General features: G+C 39.4%; 2 protein-coding genes and 1 pseudogene across 3 annotated transcripts in view; 2 read left to right on the forward strand and 1 right to left on the reverse strand.

Moving 5' to 3' along the window:
* The window catches only part of LOC148739317 (QRFP-like peptide receptor), a 4,913-nt pseudogene extending 2,723 nt beyond the window's left edge, over positions 1-2,190 (forward strand). The window contains exon 2 of the transcript XR_015996210.1: positions 1-2,190. This exon is cut by the window's left edge and continues 917 nt beyond it. The product of XR_015996210.1 is annotated as a QRFP-like peptide receptor (transcript).
* Positions 2,191-2,626: 436 nt separating this feature from the next.
* LOC148739318 (uncharacterized) lies at positions 2,627-4,163 on the reverse strand. The gene is made up of 2 exons (XM_088749458.1): positions 3,101-4,163; positions 2,627-2,646 (listed from the first exon to the last, which is right to left on the reverse strand). Exons 1-2 carry the CDS (start codon positions 4,161-4,163, stop codon positions 2,627-2,629), a joined length of 1,083 nt encoding a protein of 360 aa, XP_088605584.1.
* A 5,634-nt stretch (positions 4,164-9,797) lies between these two features.
* On the forward strand, positions 9,798-15,338 carry LOC111333108 (uromodulin-like). Its single transcript, XM_022938628.2, has 5 exons — positions 9,798-10,061; positions 10,656-10,985; positions 11,118-11,267; positions 11,612-11,737; positions 12,051-15,338. The coding sequence occupies exons 2-5, from the start codon at positions 10,673-10,675 to the stop codon at positions 12,422-12,424; spliced, it is 963 nt and encodes a 320-aa protein (XP_022794363.2). The 5' UTR covers positions 9,798-10,061; positions 10,656-10,672; the 3' UTR covers positions 12,425-15,338.
* The last annotated feature ends 1,915 nt before the right edge of the window (positions 15,339-17,253 follow it).

Raw genomic sequence — 17,253 nt, forward strand, 5'->3', positions numbered from 1 at the left:
TCAAATGGACCAATTTGGTTTCTTTGCTCATTTTGCCTTGTATTCAAACGCTGCCATTTCTTCAGTGATGTGCATTTTCTGTATAAGCACCTATCGCCAAGGGCTTTCGAAGGTATTCAAGAGGCTGAACTTCTGCTCAGGAAAAAAAAGGATGATTTAAACCAAAAAACATCGCATTACAAAATGGAAAGGCAAGAGGCTTCTTTTACGAAAAGGAAAAAATGGAAACACTGTCTTTCATGGAGACGACAGTTTAATTTTCATGCCAAAACCTATCTCAGAAAGTAGAAAATTGGAATCTAACTGCTCAATTTTTCCCAACCTAAAAGTTCATGTTTGTTGAAACAGAATGGCCTTAATATTTAAGATAATTTTGTTTAATCAACTGAGTCTATAATGTAAATTGGCCACCGTTAAGAGATTCAAGCCGACGTTTCCGCAAGGGTTAGCTTAGTAAGAGCAAAACGCCAGCTTTAGAAACTCTTTGTGGGGGGTCAATTGCAATCAGCATTTTATTCAGTTCATACATATGGAGATTTACACTGTGAAGTACTACCGTTCATGTCTCTGACTGGGTGAATGATGTATTTTCATAGTAGTTTCGCTTCCAAACTTTGAATTTTATCGGTCAGTACGAAAAAGAATAAGATAATATCATGGAAACTCCTTGAACGATTTTTATTCACTCGTTGCAATGCATTGAAAAACTCATCGGTTCGTTCGCCGTGCTCACCTGTAAGTCTTTTTTTTTTTTATGCATCGCCACTCGATCGTGGATAAAAATCATTCCTGCCCCCTTTGCGTGGAATAATCTCTGATATCAACTCTGTTGGTAAAACCAATTTTGTCTTGGAAATGATCATCACCGACGCAGAATCACTTTTCTTTTAGAAACTTACTCCCATTATTCATCCATCCTTGATGTATATCTAGTTTGATAGAGTGACCCTAGAATCGATCAAAAGTGATAAAGGATTTTGGTTTTGATTTCACTTGGATAAGTCATAGTAATTTGATTCCGTCAAACAGTTTATATTGGCTTGGATCAGTCAAATCGCAGAAATTATTGTAGAAACACACATACACACATACACATACACACACGCACACACACACACACACAGACACACACACTAGACAGTGATGAAATAATAGCACGAATGACGAAATTCTTGAAATTTTTAAAAATAAAATTTCCATAGACGCTAAATCAAATTTAAAGCGATCAAGGCTTTTATTTCTCCTGGCTACGAATACAAATTACATTCTTAAACAACTTTTGGGGCCCGGGACTGAATAGTCAAAGGTCAGAATTCTTTTCACACGCGGCATTCTTGATTTCGGGAGTGAAATGGTTTTGGGATTAAAAGCCAGGTAGAGTTATTGTAGGATGAAAGGTCGTAAAGATGTTGATCTCTCTTAGATAAAAATGCTTTTAAATTTGTAACTAAGACGGATCTCTGTAGTCATTCGATATTTCAGTTCCTAATTAAGCTCTAATGCACATAAATTGCCAGAGGGTCGCAATGGGGTTAACCGATAGCCGTAAAACATCCAAAACATTTAGCCGTCAGGCGCAAAAATTTACAAATTTTAACTGTTAGTCGTAAAAAAGTTAAAAGTAAAAATAAAATGTTGGTGACAACATTGGAAAGATGTAAACCGTTAGCTATAAATTAGCCAAAAAATTAACCGTTAGCTGTAAAAGCCATCACCCTATGAGGACCTTCTAGTAAGCCTCGATCATTTGCTATAGTAATTCTCCAAGAGCTTACGTCATTATATATATTATTATATTAGAAACTGGATCATTGGATAATGTAATTCAAGACTTTTCATTGGCTTAGCCATTATGGTATATGAGCCAATATACCATAATCTAAAATCTGTACTTTGTAACATCCGGTTTCTTTTTACAAAATAAAGTCGAGAAGATTTGTCTAATATCTTTTTGAATAAAACAATTATTCCACTCGCGCTTGTTAGATATGAGATGATTATAGCCAACGAGGCGCGTATCGCCTCGTTGGCTATCTATAATAATAATAAATAATAATAAAAGTCTTTATTCCATCATAAGATAAAACTACATATCTTATGTTACAATGAATTTGGAAAAACTACAGAAATCTACATACATATTATGAATTAAAAAGTATGTCATTACAATAAATGGAGCTTAAATATCAACCTATTTACAAAGGTGTTCATAAAGCGCTGTGTATTAATTTTCGGGCGCGCGCAGCCTTTTTTCCTAAGATTGAGTACATATGTCTTTTGGACAGGAATGATGTCTTTCAGGGGTGGCAATCCGTTGATTTTAGTTTCTTCAAAATGTTTCGGTCTTGTTTGTTTAAAAGGTTCTTGATAAAAACTGGAAATGAGATAAAACCGCGTTTATGACATCGGTCTAAAAAATTTTGTACAACCGTAAGATCGGACTCAGATGTCCCATAGACTGAAAGCGCATAGCTAAAATTAGCCAAAACAATGGATATAGAAAGATGATAAATCTCTGCCTGAGAGTAATGCTCCTTTCTCAATGTTCGTAGGACGTGTAAACACTTGTTTGCTTTGACAAGCTTAGTTCTTACATGCTCATCAAATTTTCCGTCACTCTGTAAAGTTACTCCTGGTAAAACAAAGCTATTACATTTGGGAATATTATTAATTGGAGAGTAGAGTACATTATGATTTTTCTTTCTAACAACCAGCTCTTTACATTTGCAAGGGTTAGAGACCATTCTATTGTCTTTACACCATGTTAAGAACTGTCCTACTAAGTCGGCAGACGGGTCACTATTCCTAGTGATAGGCGAAAGAATAGTGGAATCATCGGCATATTTAAAAAGCACAGGGCAACCATTAAAAAAAATCTCCAAATCGTTCAAAAATATATTAAAAAGATACGGTCCGCTTACACTACCTTGTGTGGTTCCTCTATTGACAGATTTCCACTGTCCTAAAAAATTATAACTAATAACACGTTGTTGTTTTGCATAGAGGAAACTATGATACCAATTGATAATGTACGGATTTAGAGGTAGCTGTTTCAGTTTGGCAGACAAAATAGCATGGTTCACAAAATCGAAAGCCTTACTGAGGTCTATGGTAAAAAATCGCACTGCGCTACAGTCACTACTATCTAAATACTTGTATGTCTGGTGCTGGATAGCGAGCAAGGCATTTGTGCAACTACCCGCCTGTCTATATGCAAATTGGGTGTGGCTCAGGTTGTTCTCAATTACTGACTGTGCTTGTGTACGATACACGACCTTCTCGAACAACCGGGCCATAACGGGAGTAACATTAATACCACGGTAGTCTGAGTCCTCTATAGGCATGTTTACTTTGGGGAGAGGATTAACATTTGCCCTTTTCCAGGAGTCTGGCCATGTATGAGTAGACAGCGACAGATTCCAAACGTGAGTGACGATTGGTGTGAGTAGCTCAGCACAGTCTTTCCAGATCCAGTACGGGAGGTCGTCTGGTCCCGTTGCCGTTTTCTTTACATGAACTAAGGTATTCCAGACACACCGCTCAGATATTTTCGGGGGCTTTACACTGTCCGGGATATCCATATCACTAGGTCTAACGTAAGTGTCATCATAGCACAGGTTGGCGAAGTAGTCGTTCAGACGAACTAGAGAGTTCTTGTCCAAATTTATCAACGATGACCTGCGACGCTGCGATAGGGCGTCCACGCCCTTCCACCACTCACCGCTACCAATGGCAGCCAGTTTTCTTCTGTTCTTGGTTATCAGCTCAGAAATGCGCTTATTAAATAAAGACAGACGTTCCTTGTTGTTTAAAGATATATGGGACTTAGTCCTCAGCATACACTTGACTAATGGGGACATCCAAACTGGGTCACGCGATGACATGCGTACAGATTTTTGCGGCATAAACTTATTCATCACTGCACGAATCTTTACCTCAAGCACCTCGACCGCCTTGTTTATGTCCACCTCATTGAGGACGTCACTCCAGTCCAGCGTAGTGAGTGCCATATAAAATGACTGTTTCCGATGTTCCCTATAGTCCCGCACAAGAACTTTGCGGCGCACAGGTTTAAGTTTTAATCCCGCCGGTAAAACAAAGCCTTCATGGTCTGTCTTAATAAGCATATGTATGGGATATGCCTGACCGAACAGATCTATCATCTCATATTCAACGCGCGCTCGTGGAATAATTGTTAAATATTATTATAGTATTACTATATATTTACGTTCGCCGTCTAGTTGTTGTTGAATTAAGATGAGCCTCTCTAACTTTAAAATCAGTCGCTTATTCCGTTCCTCAAATCACATATATATATTTTTTTTTTTTACCAATCCAGACAAGTTTAAATGCGGCTTAGATATTTACGTAGTGAAAATAGTAGCTTACGACTGGTTCCGAACACCAACCGTCGCCACTCGAAGACCGATAAATTCCACAAAAGTCAACCGATCTCCCTCAGATTTCCACCCGGGAGAGCGCTTAGCTACTACCCACCCGTTCCAGCGGCAAAAGTTTCCAAATTCCACTGCATCGATCCGAGAGCCTCTCCGTTTTACCATCCATTCTGGCTAAATTGCTTTGAAGGTACGCGTAATCCTTTTGCCCTTACTACGGTCTTCAAATAATATATAGATCTAGCCAAGCCTAAAAGCGGAGCTCCCACCAAGTGAAAATTTTGCAATATTATTTCTTTACATATATTAAAAATTTTTAGCCAAAAATTCATTCAGTATAGATCAAACCCATCGACACTTACGTGTAACACGTGCCTGAAAAGTCAAAATTTGGAGAAACCAAAAAAGCAAACACAAATGATGAGCAGTAAATTTTTGAAAATCATCTTTTCCAAAAAACAAGCTCCAGTGAAAGAAGACCAATTGAAGAACTCATTTCCGACGAAAAAAGCGATCTGTTTTATTTTTTACGACTTTATTGGGCATATCAGATAAATATTTGAACAAGGAAAAAGTACGATAATACAATAACAAATAGAAAACAGAAGAGAAACTGAGATAAAACTGCACCCAAATGGGAAGGCGCGAACTGGACGTAAAGTCCTATGCGAGGCGCCACCCATTATGAATTAAAAAACACTATAAAATAGAAAATTACAAAAATACAGAATAAATAAATAAGTAATTTCACGTGTCCACGTGTCCACGTGTCCACGTGTCCACGTGTCCACGTGCAGGGCCAATCAATGTCATATATAGTTTTTAGGCGGTCTAGCATTACATTCCGGACAGATTTCTGGTACGAACCTGGGTTGTCAAAGCTGGTGGATGGTAAGACGGAGCAAGTGAGGCTCTAGAGTTTAACAATGCGATTAAAGTATGAGGCCTGAAAAGTACTGGTTCTACAAATAGGCGTTTTTAGGTTGAAAGAATTACAAAGTCTGGTACGGCCGTGGGAGACAAAGTTAACAAAATAGTGTACGTTAAAGTCAATATAGTTGTATAGACATTTGTAAAAAAATAACAAGTCTTTCAGTTCTCTGTCATAGGATAAAGGGAGCAAGTCAAGCTTATTTAATCTGTCCTTGTACGATACCTCTCCCATCCGAGTTTGTAAAATCCAGCGGGTGGCGCGGCGTTGTACTCGCTCGACTTGGGCCTTTAGGGTGACTTGAGCGGGTGACCAGACTTGCGTGGCGTAGCACAGCTGAGACTTGACCAGCGACAGGTATAGCGTACGCCGAACGGTCACGACGGGTATTAGGGGGCATGTTCGCTTTAAAAGCCCAGGGAGCTTTTTGGCTTTCGCAGTACTAGCGTGGATGTGGGGTTTCCAAGAGAGCAAACTTGTGATGTGAACACCCAGATCTTTTTCCGTGGAGACGTGCTCAAGTTGAGCACTGTCCAAGGTGTACTCGTGAACCAGGGTGTGGATTTTTTACGGGTGACAGTAAGTGATTTACATTTAGAGGTGTTGAATTTAATGCGATTACGCTTTGACCAGTTGTTTAGGTTGCCTAAAGTAGTTTGTAGAGACTGACAATCACAAATAGAGGTGACGCTTTCGTACAGCTTGGTGTCGTCAGCGTACAACGCTGCCCTGACCCCGCCTACGACTTCATCCGGTAGATCATTAATAAAGATTGTGAACAGTAGCGGCCCTAACAGACTCCCTTGTGGGACGCCGGAAGTAACCGGCGCTCCCTTTGATGCAGCACCTTCCACAAGCACCCTTTGGGCGCGACCAGTTAAGTAGTCCGTGAACCATGCAAAAAGTGGTCCCGAAACACCGTACGCCTTCAACTTGGCCAGGAGGATTAAGTGATCTACGGAGTCGAACGCTTTGGCGAAATTCAGATAGATTAAGTCTGACTGAATGTTCTTGTCCAGAGCTTCGCCAATGGCATGCAACACCGACAGTAGCTGGGTGACACACGAGCGGTTCTTCATAAACCCGTGTTGTAAATGGTTGATTAAGTGTTTCACATGATCGTAAAAACGGTCGCCCACACAACGTTCCAAGACCTTGCTGGTAATGGTAAGGAGTGATGTCGGCCGATAGTTTTCGGCGAGTTCTTTTAAGTCTTTCTTGTGAAGAGGTGTAATATCCGCAGTTTTCCACTTATAGGGTAGCTTACCCTGACTCAAAGAGAAATTGAAAAGTGTGCAAAGACTAGGTTCAGAGCATTTTTTCAAAAGGCGCGCCGGGATGCCATCGGGGCCGCACGCTTTTGAGGTGTCCAAATTACTCAAGCATTCCCTGACTTCATCAACCGACACCTCCATATGAGAAATTTCCAAATCGGTTAGTGAGTTAATAGCCGGGAGAAATACGGAGCAAAAATAGTCGTTGAGAAACTCCGCTTTGTGTTCTGATTTTTCGGCAGCTACACCATTGTAAGAGATTACTGAGTTCGCGCCTGATCGCCCGCCGCCGAGAAAAGCTTTATGATAGCTCCAAAAGATCTTAGGATTTTCCTTGAATGACATTTCAATTTTAGCCAGGTATTGGTGCTGCTTACATCGTATAACGTACTTGAGGTTTTTACTGAGAGCGCGTAGTTTTTGTTTGCGTTCTTCAGTCTTATGCTGGCGATATTTCCTAAAAGCAGCGTACTTTTTTCGAATTAGGTGCCGCACTTCGCCATCAATCCAGGGCGGAGAGTTTATGTCACGAACCTTTTTTGTTGGGACATGATCATTTACGGCTGAGAGAAACAAATCCTTCGAGTTGCACCAGTACTCATCGATGTCCTCGGAGGCAGCAATTTGGAAAGGTATTCTTGAGAGGGATTCCCGCAAAGCGTCGAGGTTTCTTTTTTTAAAATACAACTTGCCGTGTGGATCCCTTAGATCTCTTGAATTTTAATTTAACTGTGAATGTTATAACGCAATGGTCCGAGGGAAAACGGCCATCTCAAGGGTGAAAAGTTGAAACATTCGCAATAACCTCGGGCCAGTTGGACAGCAGTAGGTCAAGTTTATTGCCTGAGATATGACTGAGACCAGAGATAAACTGATGGAAAAAGTTATCCCCCATTAAATCACAGAAAACTTTGTGGTCCGCTCGGCACCCGTTGTTTATAGGGATTGACATGTCTTCTGACCAACCCAAATCCGGAAAGTTGAAATCACCCCGAGTATTAAACAGGATGATTCACCATTTTCCTGAAGCGAAGAGTTCAGTTGAGTGAGTGGTTCGGGTGCGGTATCGGGATGGTAGAAACAATAAAGAAGCACAGGTTTGTCGTGTCCGTTTCTGAGTTCTACGGCAACAAGCTCGGTGCTCTCCCTTTCGAGGTCAAAACGTCTAGCAGACTGAATATCACGTTTGAAAGCTACCAACACTCCTCCAGCACGCTCGCTTCTGTCCCTTCGATAGATAGTATAGCCAGGAAGGATTTCGGAGTCAAAAATGGCGGCGTTCAGCCATGTTTCGGTTATCAGTACAACATCGAAGTCCCCACCATAGACAAGACGTTGGAGTAAAGTTATTTTACTAATCTTTTTAAGGTCGTCTACTGACTTGACAGTAGCTTTTAGGCTTCTTGCGTTCAAGTATAAAGCGCGAAGCGAGTCACCCCGAGAGGTGGGTCTCGGATTCGGATGAATCCCGACGAGATAAACTTCACAGGGATTGAAAGTAGCCACCCGATTTGGGCCATACGAGATGGTGCAGTTGAAAAACTTTCTTCTGGCGCTTACATGAGACTCCTCAAGATTGTATCTTGTGTCGGTGGTGAAACGGGCGACCTTTGAGAGGAAGAGAAACATGAAGAGCTGGAGCAGCCGAGAAACATGACCGACCGCCATCTTGTCTTCGTTGCATTGATGGAATATGCGAATCTGTCCGTGAGTGAAGAAATCTCAAGTTCCGCGGAATCTATCAATATGTATAAAGTACAAGTGTATACTAAAACAGCTGTTCACTTCGGTTTCAGTGGCTAGCCGTGGCGATTTGCTTCACGGCTACGTTGGGCTCGGTAAATATCAACGGCTAACCACTCCCACTTCGGTGAATAGTTGTTAAATATCGCTTTAGGCCATAAGGGAACAAGGAAAGTAATAATGAGGCGACACGAGAATCGCACTACATTGTTTTGAAAGATCGCCTGAACACTGGCAATTGCAAATATCCACATTTTCTAAGTTATGAAAACGAATGAAAATAAACGGTTTATTTTCTCTTGGTATCCTTATGTTATTGAACCTTAAACGGGAAAAATTTATGAAAAAGGAAAAAAACAGGTTTTTAGAATTAAGCTTAGTATTTTGATGATCTGAAATAACATATTGAAACACTTTATTCAAAGCCTTTTTAATAAAATTTAATTAAAGTTTATTTCCTAACTAATACGTCATAACTACAGGGAAATTACGCGTCGAGGAAATATTTGCATTTCATTTGAAAGATCCTCTGAACATTTTCAGATTCACTCGTCAGCTGACGATTATAACTTATGCTAAAGAGAGCACCAGCGTGCCAACAACTAACAGATATGATCGTAAGGGAACTTGAAACCGACATATTTTAGGACATCAAAGATGATCAAGAAGTCGCATTTTCCAAATTACTTGTACACTTGACACTAAAGAAGCTTTCTAACCGCCTACAAGGCTTAGACATTGAATATAAGGGCCGAGGCGCAGAAAGGCTTATTTTGTTTATATAGCCAGTTATTAATCTATCCACGAGAAGCGTTAAATAAGTCTGAACCATGTTTCAAAACTAATAGCAATTATTTTGCTTATATCTTAAACTGACCCAATTTCTAATAAAAGAGGCTAAATCCTGCCTCGGTTGTCTCCAAATTTTGACTAAACAAACTTGTTTTTACAGCTATTTAACTGTCAGATTATGCGAGAAATGAATGGATAGAATTACAGCCCAAAATCACCTCTTTTTAAACGAAAGCTATATCTTCTGAAAGCAGATGCTACCTGCAAAAAAGCCTTCTCATATTAGCGCGACAACATTACCAAATGAAGCACTTCGTTATTCGCTTAGACTAAATTGCAAAATGCCACAAAAAAACGGAAGCTGCGAAGAGACGATCCATTAAGTTAAATTATGATTTGCGCGAAATGTTTTCGAGTCTGAGCGAAATTGGTTTGTGATTGACACATCCTTCCATCGGTAAAATTCTGCTCAAAACATTTTAATCGGATGCGTCTACTTCCAAAACTTTGAAATTAAAAAATAAATGCCATTTTATCCCTCGCAATAATAGGAAAATATTTGAATTTTTTTCTAGTTGGACCCGACTCTCGGGTCGGGGTGGAAATGCAAAGTTACGTTCCATGCGGTTATTCGGCTAAATTATTTGTAGAAGAAAACGTTATTGTTGTGTCTTTTGAATTATTGATTATTTCATTGTCCCTTTTTATGACTTCCTTGGTTTCCCATGTCGCTGAAGCTGCAAATCATCAGCACTAGAGCATCCTTTGTTTACATAATGTCGTGTTTAAACGCAAATGCTTGCCACTATTGGAGTTGCGTAGAAAATTTGCGAGAAAGTTCCCCTTAAAAGGAAAGCACTTTCCTTCCTCCCGATTGGAAATCTCGGAGCTTCTGCATAGAACCCACCAGCTGTGCTCTACAAGGTAAGCAGAACTCTTTAATGACTTAGTTGCGTTACCTTTGGCAAGATACTTCTGTGGTTAACAAAAGGACTTATCAAGACGACCCGAAGTTGAAATCCGTTCTAAAAAGCCATTTTTTTTGGTTCGTTGGCATAATATAGAATATCTAGGGTTATATTTCTGCTCTGGGCTGCTGAGCAAGAAAAATTAATTTCTCTACTCTCATTGGGGCTGCGACACGAGCGACAAAGCCTTCGGGTTTGAAGGCTGTACGTGATACGAATGCACAAAAGGCCTGCAAGGGTCTATTTTGAATTCAAACCCGGCCGGCCCATGAAAGATCCCACCACATTCTAATTCCGCCTCATTTTAAGGTCATACTCCCATTTGGATCCCTTTATTTGACGAGGGGCTCGATGAGGTTCTGTTCGTCTCGCATCACTATGTTTTCTTTCACGAGACTACTTTAAGAATATCGACAATGTTAAGATCTACTGCAGATTTTACAAACACTATGGAGGATAAAAAAATGCTAAGAAAAAAGAAAAAAAATGGAAAAAAATAGAACTGATTGCAAACAACGAAATACACTGATGGTTTTTTTCTTTTGAACAGTTTCAGCACTCAGGGAAATGTTGTGGGCATCTCGCTCCATTATCTTCCTTATCCTTCGTTCATTGATGGACTTTTCTACCGCAAAAGATCGATGTAGGATAGAGGTTAATATACCTGGTATGGCTCTCAAAGGGTTCGTCTTTAAAAGAATTTCCGCTACAGCTCCTCACGTGTGCGATATTGCCTGCGAGAGAGAAGTTATATGTCAAAGCTATAATTATGTAACTGCGGACAAGGTTTGTGAATTAAACAACAGAACCAAAGAAGCAAGTGTTGAGAATTTCCGGTCAGACGAAGCACGGTTTTACATTAGACGCATGAACGGGAGAGGCACGTATTCACTTTTATGTAGTTCATGCTTATTTATCCTAAAAATAATAATGAAATACCAGCATTTCTCCTGCATAAAAAAACATGATATCTTCACCACTTGCAGCATAACTTTGCCATTTTCCATTCCAGCCCCCTTGGGTTCCATTCCAGAATTGCCAGCGTTATCTTGCAGCGAGATAAAGTTAAGTGAAGGTCAAGACAGCCTTAGTAAAACGTACTGGTTGGATCCAACTGGCATCGGGAAAGCAGTGTTAGTTTATTGTGATATGAAAATGGAAGGTAAGGAACATTTTCTTTGATAATATTTGAACCGGAGCGTTTTTCGCTTGAGTGTCGTAAAACCAAAACCACAGTATTCATAACGGGCGATGTGGTAATCAGTACAAAAGGAAAAAACCTGCAAGTGCCAATTAGAACTGAAACTACAACCAAACGAAATTGCTTAAAGCGTGGGAGAACGCTGCCGACCAATTGCAAGTTGTGATTGGCATGAATTTTCAGGACCAGTCACCGAGCGAAGTAAACTTTGGACTGACTAAGTGGAAATTTTTTCCATCCCACTTGCCTTATTCTTATGGAACTACTGGCTTTCTAAGTTTCCTTTTCAACTGCTTTTCACTTAGACATCGATGAATGCGAAGGCGACAACCCCGTCTGTGACGTGAATGCATATTGCAGCAACACCTATGGTTCTTATAATTGCTCCTGCAAAGAAGGATATACTGGAGACGGACGATCATGTTCACAAGGTTTTTCCAGATAAAAACTCATCTTTTTTCCCTCCGTATCTTTCCTGTCTTCGGTTAAAATTGCCGACCATTTTTTTGTCATCATCCAATTAAACCTAGAGTGCCCTGTTTTTTTTTAACAAGATGAAAATATTTTCTCAAAGGAATCCAACACAGACTGACTCATTTTATATTACATTCCATGAAGAAAAATGAGCAAAATAAGTAGTTTATTTGTTTCTAAATCGTACACCTTAAGAGTTTCGAACCGAAATTCAGATAGTACATAATCGATAAAATTATGTACGATCACGATTGCCATTCATCCTTCTAGCTGATGCATGTTACCAGTACCAGTACAAAAATCTCAGCAATGCAACAAGAAAGAACACTTACAACACATCCGGCCCTAACATCTACTGTGACGACAAACTCCCTATGGGATGGTACCGTTTTGTGGGAGCAGCAGGAAACAAAATGGCAACAACATGCGTGTCAGAATTCAGATGTGGCACATATTGGTCAGGATGGCTTAGTGGTGTCCATCCTACAGTGGGAGATGGTGATGTAAGTAGGACGGTCTGCTTCAGAAGAGGTTCCTGCTGTAGGTATTCAACGCAAATAGTAGTGAAAAACTGCGGATCCTATTATATATACAAACTCTCTGCGACACCACGCTGTGATATGCGCTACTGTGGTTCAGACTAAAACTAAATCCAAATCTAGCAGTAAATACATTAACATTTTTATCAGTGGTTAACTAAAAACCTCATTAAGGCAATGGACTGCACTTTCTTCCGATGTACCCGGCGGTATAATAACTTGGGATGGTTAAAGAACATTTGAAAAGTTTTAAAATCACGAGCCGGTGTCGTGTGATTTACAAACTTTTCTTGCGATCTCCCAACATCTCAGGTGGGTCAGTACACTGGTAAACCGATAAAAAGGGCGGTTTATTACTTTTACTAAATAATCTTCAATTTAGTATGGGTTTACACGTGCGATAAACGATAGGTTTTTTTTTTTTGACCAATCAGCGCGCTAGTAGCATTCCATCTAATTTATGATTTGTCGCAATCCTTATTACCGTCATCACCATCATCATTATCATTATCATCAACATCATCATCATTATCATTATCATCAACATCATCATTATCATTATTGTCGTTATTATCATTTTCACTATTATTGAAAAAACTTTCCCACATTTGGTCAATTTCCATGCTGGCGACAAACTGCTAAGTAGCGTTTTGGCCATGTTCCACTTCCTAAGACTGTTCACTCTTTCACTCCCAAGTGTTCATTAGTAATTTTTCTTGCTTTCTCCCAAACAACTCATATGATTTTAGCTCATTCATAATTCTTCTTGCTTTCTACCATACAGCTCATATGATTTTAGCTCGGATAATTTGATATTGGTTTAACTAATAATCCCCTAATTGACCTTTTTTCTTTATCCTCATCACTTAAGATAAAGTCTTTTTACGAGCCACATCAGGCCGGTGCTTAACTCCGGTTTCCATAGCATGAAGCGACTAGGAGTATTTCTACTCCCACCTGGATGGGATGCGAGTCCATCGCAGGGTTACCCCCCAGCATTAAATTTTCCGGTACCCATTTAAACACCTCGGTGAAGAGAGGCACTGTGAGAGTAAAGTGTCTTGCCTAAGAACACAACACAACGTCCCCCGCCGGGGCTCGAACCCGGATCACTCGATCCGGAGTCGAGCGCACCAACCATGAGGCCACCGCGCCTCCACATCCTCATCACTTGCCTGCTTGATATTGTATTGATAGTGTAAGGATATGTTCTGTCTATGTCACTCATGGGAATTAAAGGGTTAAACTTTATTCTTAAATACTTTTTTATATGACTATATTACGAAAACAAGACCATCAAATCTAAATTGCTCTCTAAGCAACATAATTACGCCCTTACAGTACATCCTTAATGCAGCTTCTTTCAGATTTAAAAAGGGAAAATTTCCCAAACAATTATTGGATACAGCGGGTAAGTTTCTGTGGTGCATAGTTGTTTTAGTATATACTAAAACAGTGAGATAATATACAACACCGTCGTTAATTTCAGTGATTTCTTCGCTTGTCACGGATTCAAACCGGGACGCCATTTTTTCCTGAGTTGCTCGGAGGTAAATAGCAAAGGATACTCGGAGTTTGACTAGCCAATCAGAGCGTGCCTTTAACGCTATCCACTGTCTTAGTATATACTAATACAGGATATTTTGGTTTTACCAATGATCTGATGATAGAAATTGGCCACTGCTTAAAGATTCTTAAGCTGACATTTCAAGAGTTAACCCTTCGACTTTCGCTTGGATGACATTAATCTATATCATAAGGAAAAACTGACGCCGACTAAAATTTTTCAAAAGGGCGCTGTATGAAAATTATTTTTCTTAGCACTGATTTCGAATTTTCGATATTCTTTAGTTGATATTTTAACTTTGATATGACAATATAACTGACTAACAATAACAATAACAATTACTATCATGCAGTTTCTTTTTTATGTTAAGCGTAGAAAAACACATTATAATTCAAAAAGAGGAATCTTCAATCTTAGTTATATTCTCTGTCGTTGCAGTTTCTTTATTGTAATGTATGTCATTACTTGTGCCAGTCTACATTTTTTATTATGGAGTAATACTATAGCACGATTCCTTTTTTATGCATGAAATGGTCTAACAAAAGGGTGAAAACGGAAAAAAATTGAAATCATACTGAAAGAGAACTGTTCCGGGTCCCTCCAAAAGCGTATTAACTTTAAAGTGTGTCATAAGATTTAGTTCTCTGTCAAAGGAATCTCCTTCCCTCTCATAGACGCAATTAAGATCCAAACCAATGTTTTAGTTAATCCTTTACTCTCGAGATTTTATCAGTAATTCTCTGTACTGTCTGCTATACAGTTGTTATCATGTTAGTTTGGAGAATTTGGTATTGGATCAACTAGTAATCCCCTTGTTGAAATTTATCTTTATTCTCATCACTTGTCTGTTTGATATTGTATTGATATTGTAAGGAGAAATTCTGTCTTGGTCACGCGTGGGAGTGAAAGGGTTACGTTCAATTTATCAATGAACTAAATTAACAATGTGGATAGATCATGTTGATAAAGTAAAGTTTGGAGAGCACGCAAAATGCTGAAGAGTTTCTCGAGGCGAAGCCGCGAGCAAATTTAGCGTATGCAGTTCTCCCCAAATTTCCCACGCATCATTTTCAAGTTTCCGTGAGCGCACAACTGGCGCACATGAAACAATTTTGTCATAATTTTCGAAAGATAGTTTTACTGTTCATCGAAAGAGAAGTTCCTTCTGCTATACTTCCTTTCATTTTACACACTTCAAAAGCTCAGGCTTTTGAGTCTGATTCCGCGAGACTGCTTCTTTTGTTATGATAATTTTATCGGAATTTTCTCTAATTGTCTAGCAACAAATTGTACTCGCCTCGGTTTGGGGTGTAGGTATTAAACTATTCATTTTTGCGGGTATAAAATTTTCTTTTTAGTACATAGAAACTAAACTCTGACATTATTGTGCATTTAATCATATTTAAATGGAATTTGCGCACTGCAAATATTAAACTATTATTCTTAATATTATTCTTTTATTCTGGTGCGTTGTAAAAAGCGAAGACTTTAAAACGTTCTCGAAGTCTTCACTGCAAAACCGCCAATTAACGATAACTTGGTTTATCCCACGAGGCACCAATTCGTCTGATGTGAAATAATTGGACGAAGTGGGCTGAAAAGGCACGCCTCCATAGTCTTAATTACTTGAATCCGTACTGAAACCTTTGACTGTTCATTAACAGAAGTTTATTTTCTTTCACCAAAGTAGAGATAAATATCTACCAGTATCACTGACCCCGAGGTAAATAATTGGTTGAGTATACCACTGAAGATTTAAAAAAAAAATAATTTACCTCATTGCTGTCCATATACCGAAAAATGGTCGGAAATTAAACTGCTGACTTGCGATTTTGTTTCTGCAGCAGCTTGAAGGCAAATAGTGCTTGCTAATCACTTTCGAGCCAACCAATTACCGCGCGCTGAAAGAAGCAGAGGATATTGATATGTATTTTGGAAAAAACTTAATCGATAGGCTGTAAACCTTCTCCCACCTTTACAGAAAGTTTAATCTCTTTGTTTAGTGTGATTTATGACAAGACACACAGGGCTTACACTGTAAGTATTCTGGAGAGCTTCATACAATTCCTTATAATTTTTTATATAAGGAGTTATATGGAGCTTTTTTTAGCGGTAGTCGTGGCGTGGCTGGTGTTGTCACATACGGATCCTTGCCAGGATCATACGTGACAACACCCGCCGCGCCTCGGCTAACGCTAAAAGAAGCTCCATACAATTCCTTATAATTTTATTATAAGGAATGCATGGAGCCCTCCGAGATCCTTACAGTGCAAGCCCTGTGTGCCAGAGTTTTCAGAAGTTAAACTGATGTGAAGACACTTATCTGAAGACAGTTTTTGGATGCACTGCCTTTGTTAGTGATATTCTTGAATAAAATTTTGGCGTCAGTTGTTGGAAGATCTCACAAAATGGAATTTTTTTTATGCATAAAGTCATGAATAGCGATTCAGAGATCATTTCGATTCAATATCCCTAAACTAACGCCAAATTTATAACGGCAGCTCAGCGGAATAAACTTGAAGATAGAGCCACAGATACCCAAGTGCTTAGGAACCCGGAGTTAACTGGAAAAAGCACAGAAAAACAAGTATAACTCAGCCAGGGTTGATTTTAGCTTTGTCGCTGACTGGCTGAGAAAGTGGAGCAAATATTCTTCCCCAGTCTTATAGTGCAAGTGAAGAAAAAGCATTGCGTACGTGGATCACTTAAGATACTCACTCCAAAACTGTTTCGTCTTATCGATAGTGTTATTAAAACTTGATTCGAGTGGGTCTTTTTTTTCATGACAATTTATGCCAAGAAAACAGTGCGTGACCACTTCAGTGATTCAGCGATTCAGAGATTATTTCGATTCACTATCCCAAAACTAACGCCAAATTAATAACGGCAGCTCAGCGGAATAAAATTGAAGATAGAGCCGCAGATACCCAAGTGCTTAGGAACCCGGGGTTAACTGGCAAAAGCACAGAAAAACAAGTATAATTCAGCCAGGGTGGATTTTAGCTTTGTCGCTGACTGGCTGAGAAAGTGGAGCAAATATTCTTCCCCAGTCTTATAGTGCAAGTGAAGAAAAAGCATTGCGTGCGTGGATCACTTAAGATACTCACTCTAAAACTGCTTCGTCTTATCGATACTGTTATTAAAACTTGATTCGAGTGGGTCTTTTTTTTCACGACAACTTATGCCAAGAAAACACTGCGTGACCACTTCAGTCGGTAAATGCGGCTAGTCGTTTGAGAGGATCGACTCAGACGCAATTATTTCAAGACCAATAGTTGTTTATGTTTGGGTTCATTTGTCCCATATATTCGACTATTCGTTACGAAGGACATAGTTTCCTGCTTTCTGTGAGCTTGATGTTTTTAAA

Source organism: Stylophora pistillata, chromosome 2 (assembly GCF_964205215.1).
Source record: "Stylophora pistillata chromosome 2, jaStyPist1.2, whole genome shotgun sequence".
Taxonomy (NCBI): Eukaryota; Metazoa; Cnidaria; class Anthozoa; order Scleractinia; family Pocilloporidae; genus Stylophora; species Stylophora pistillata.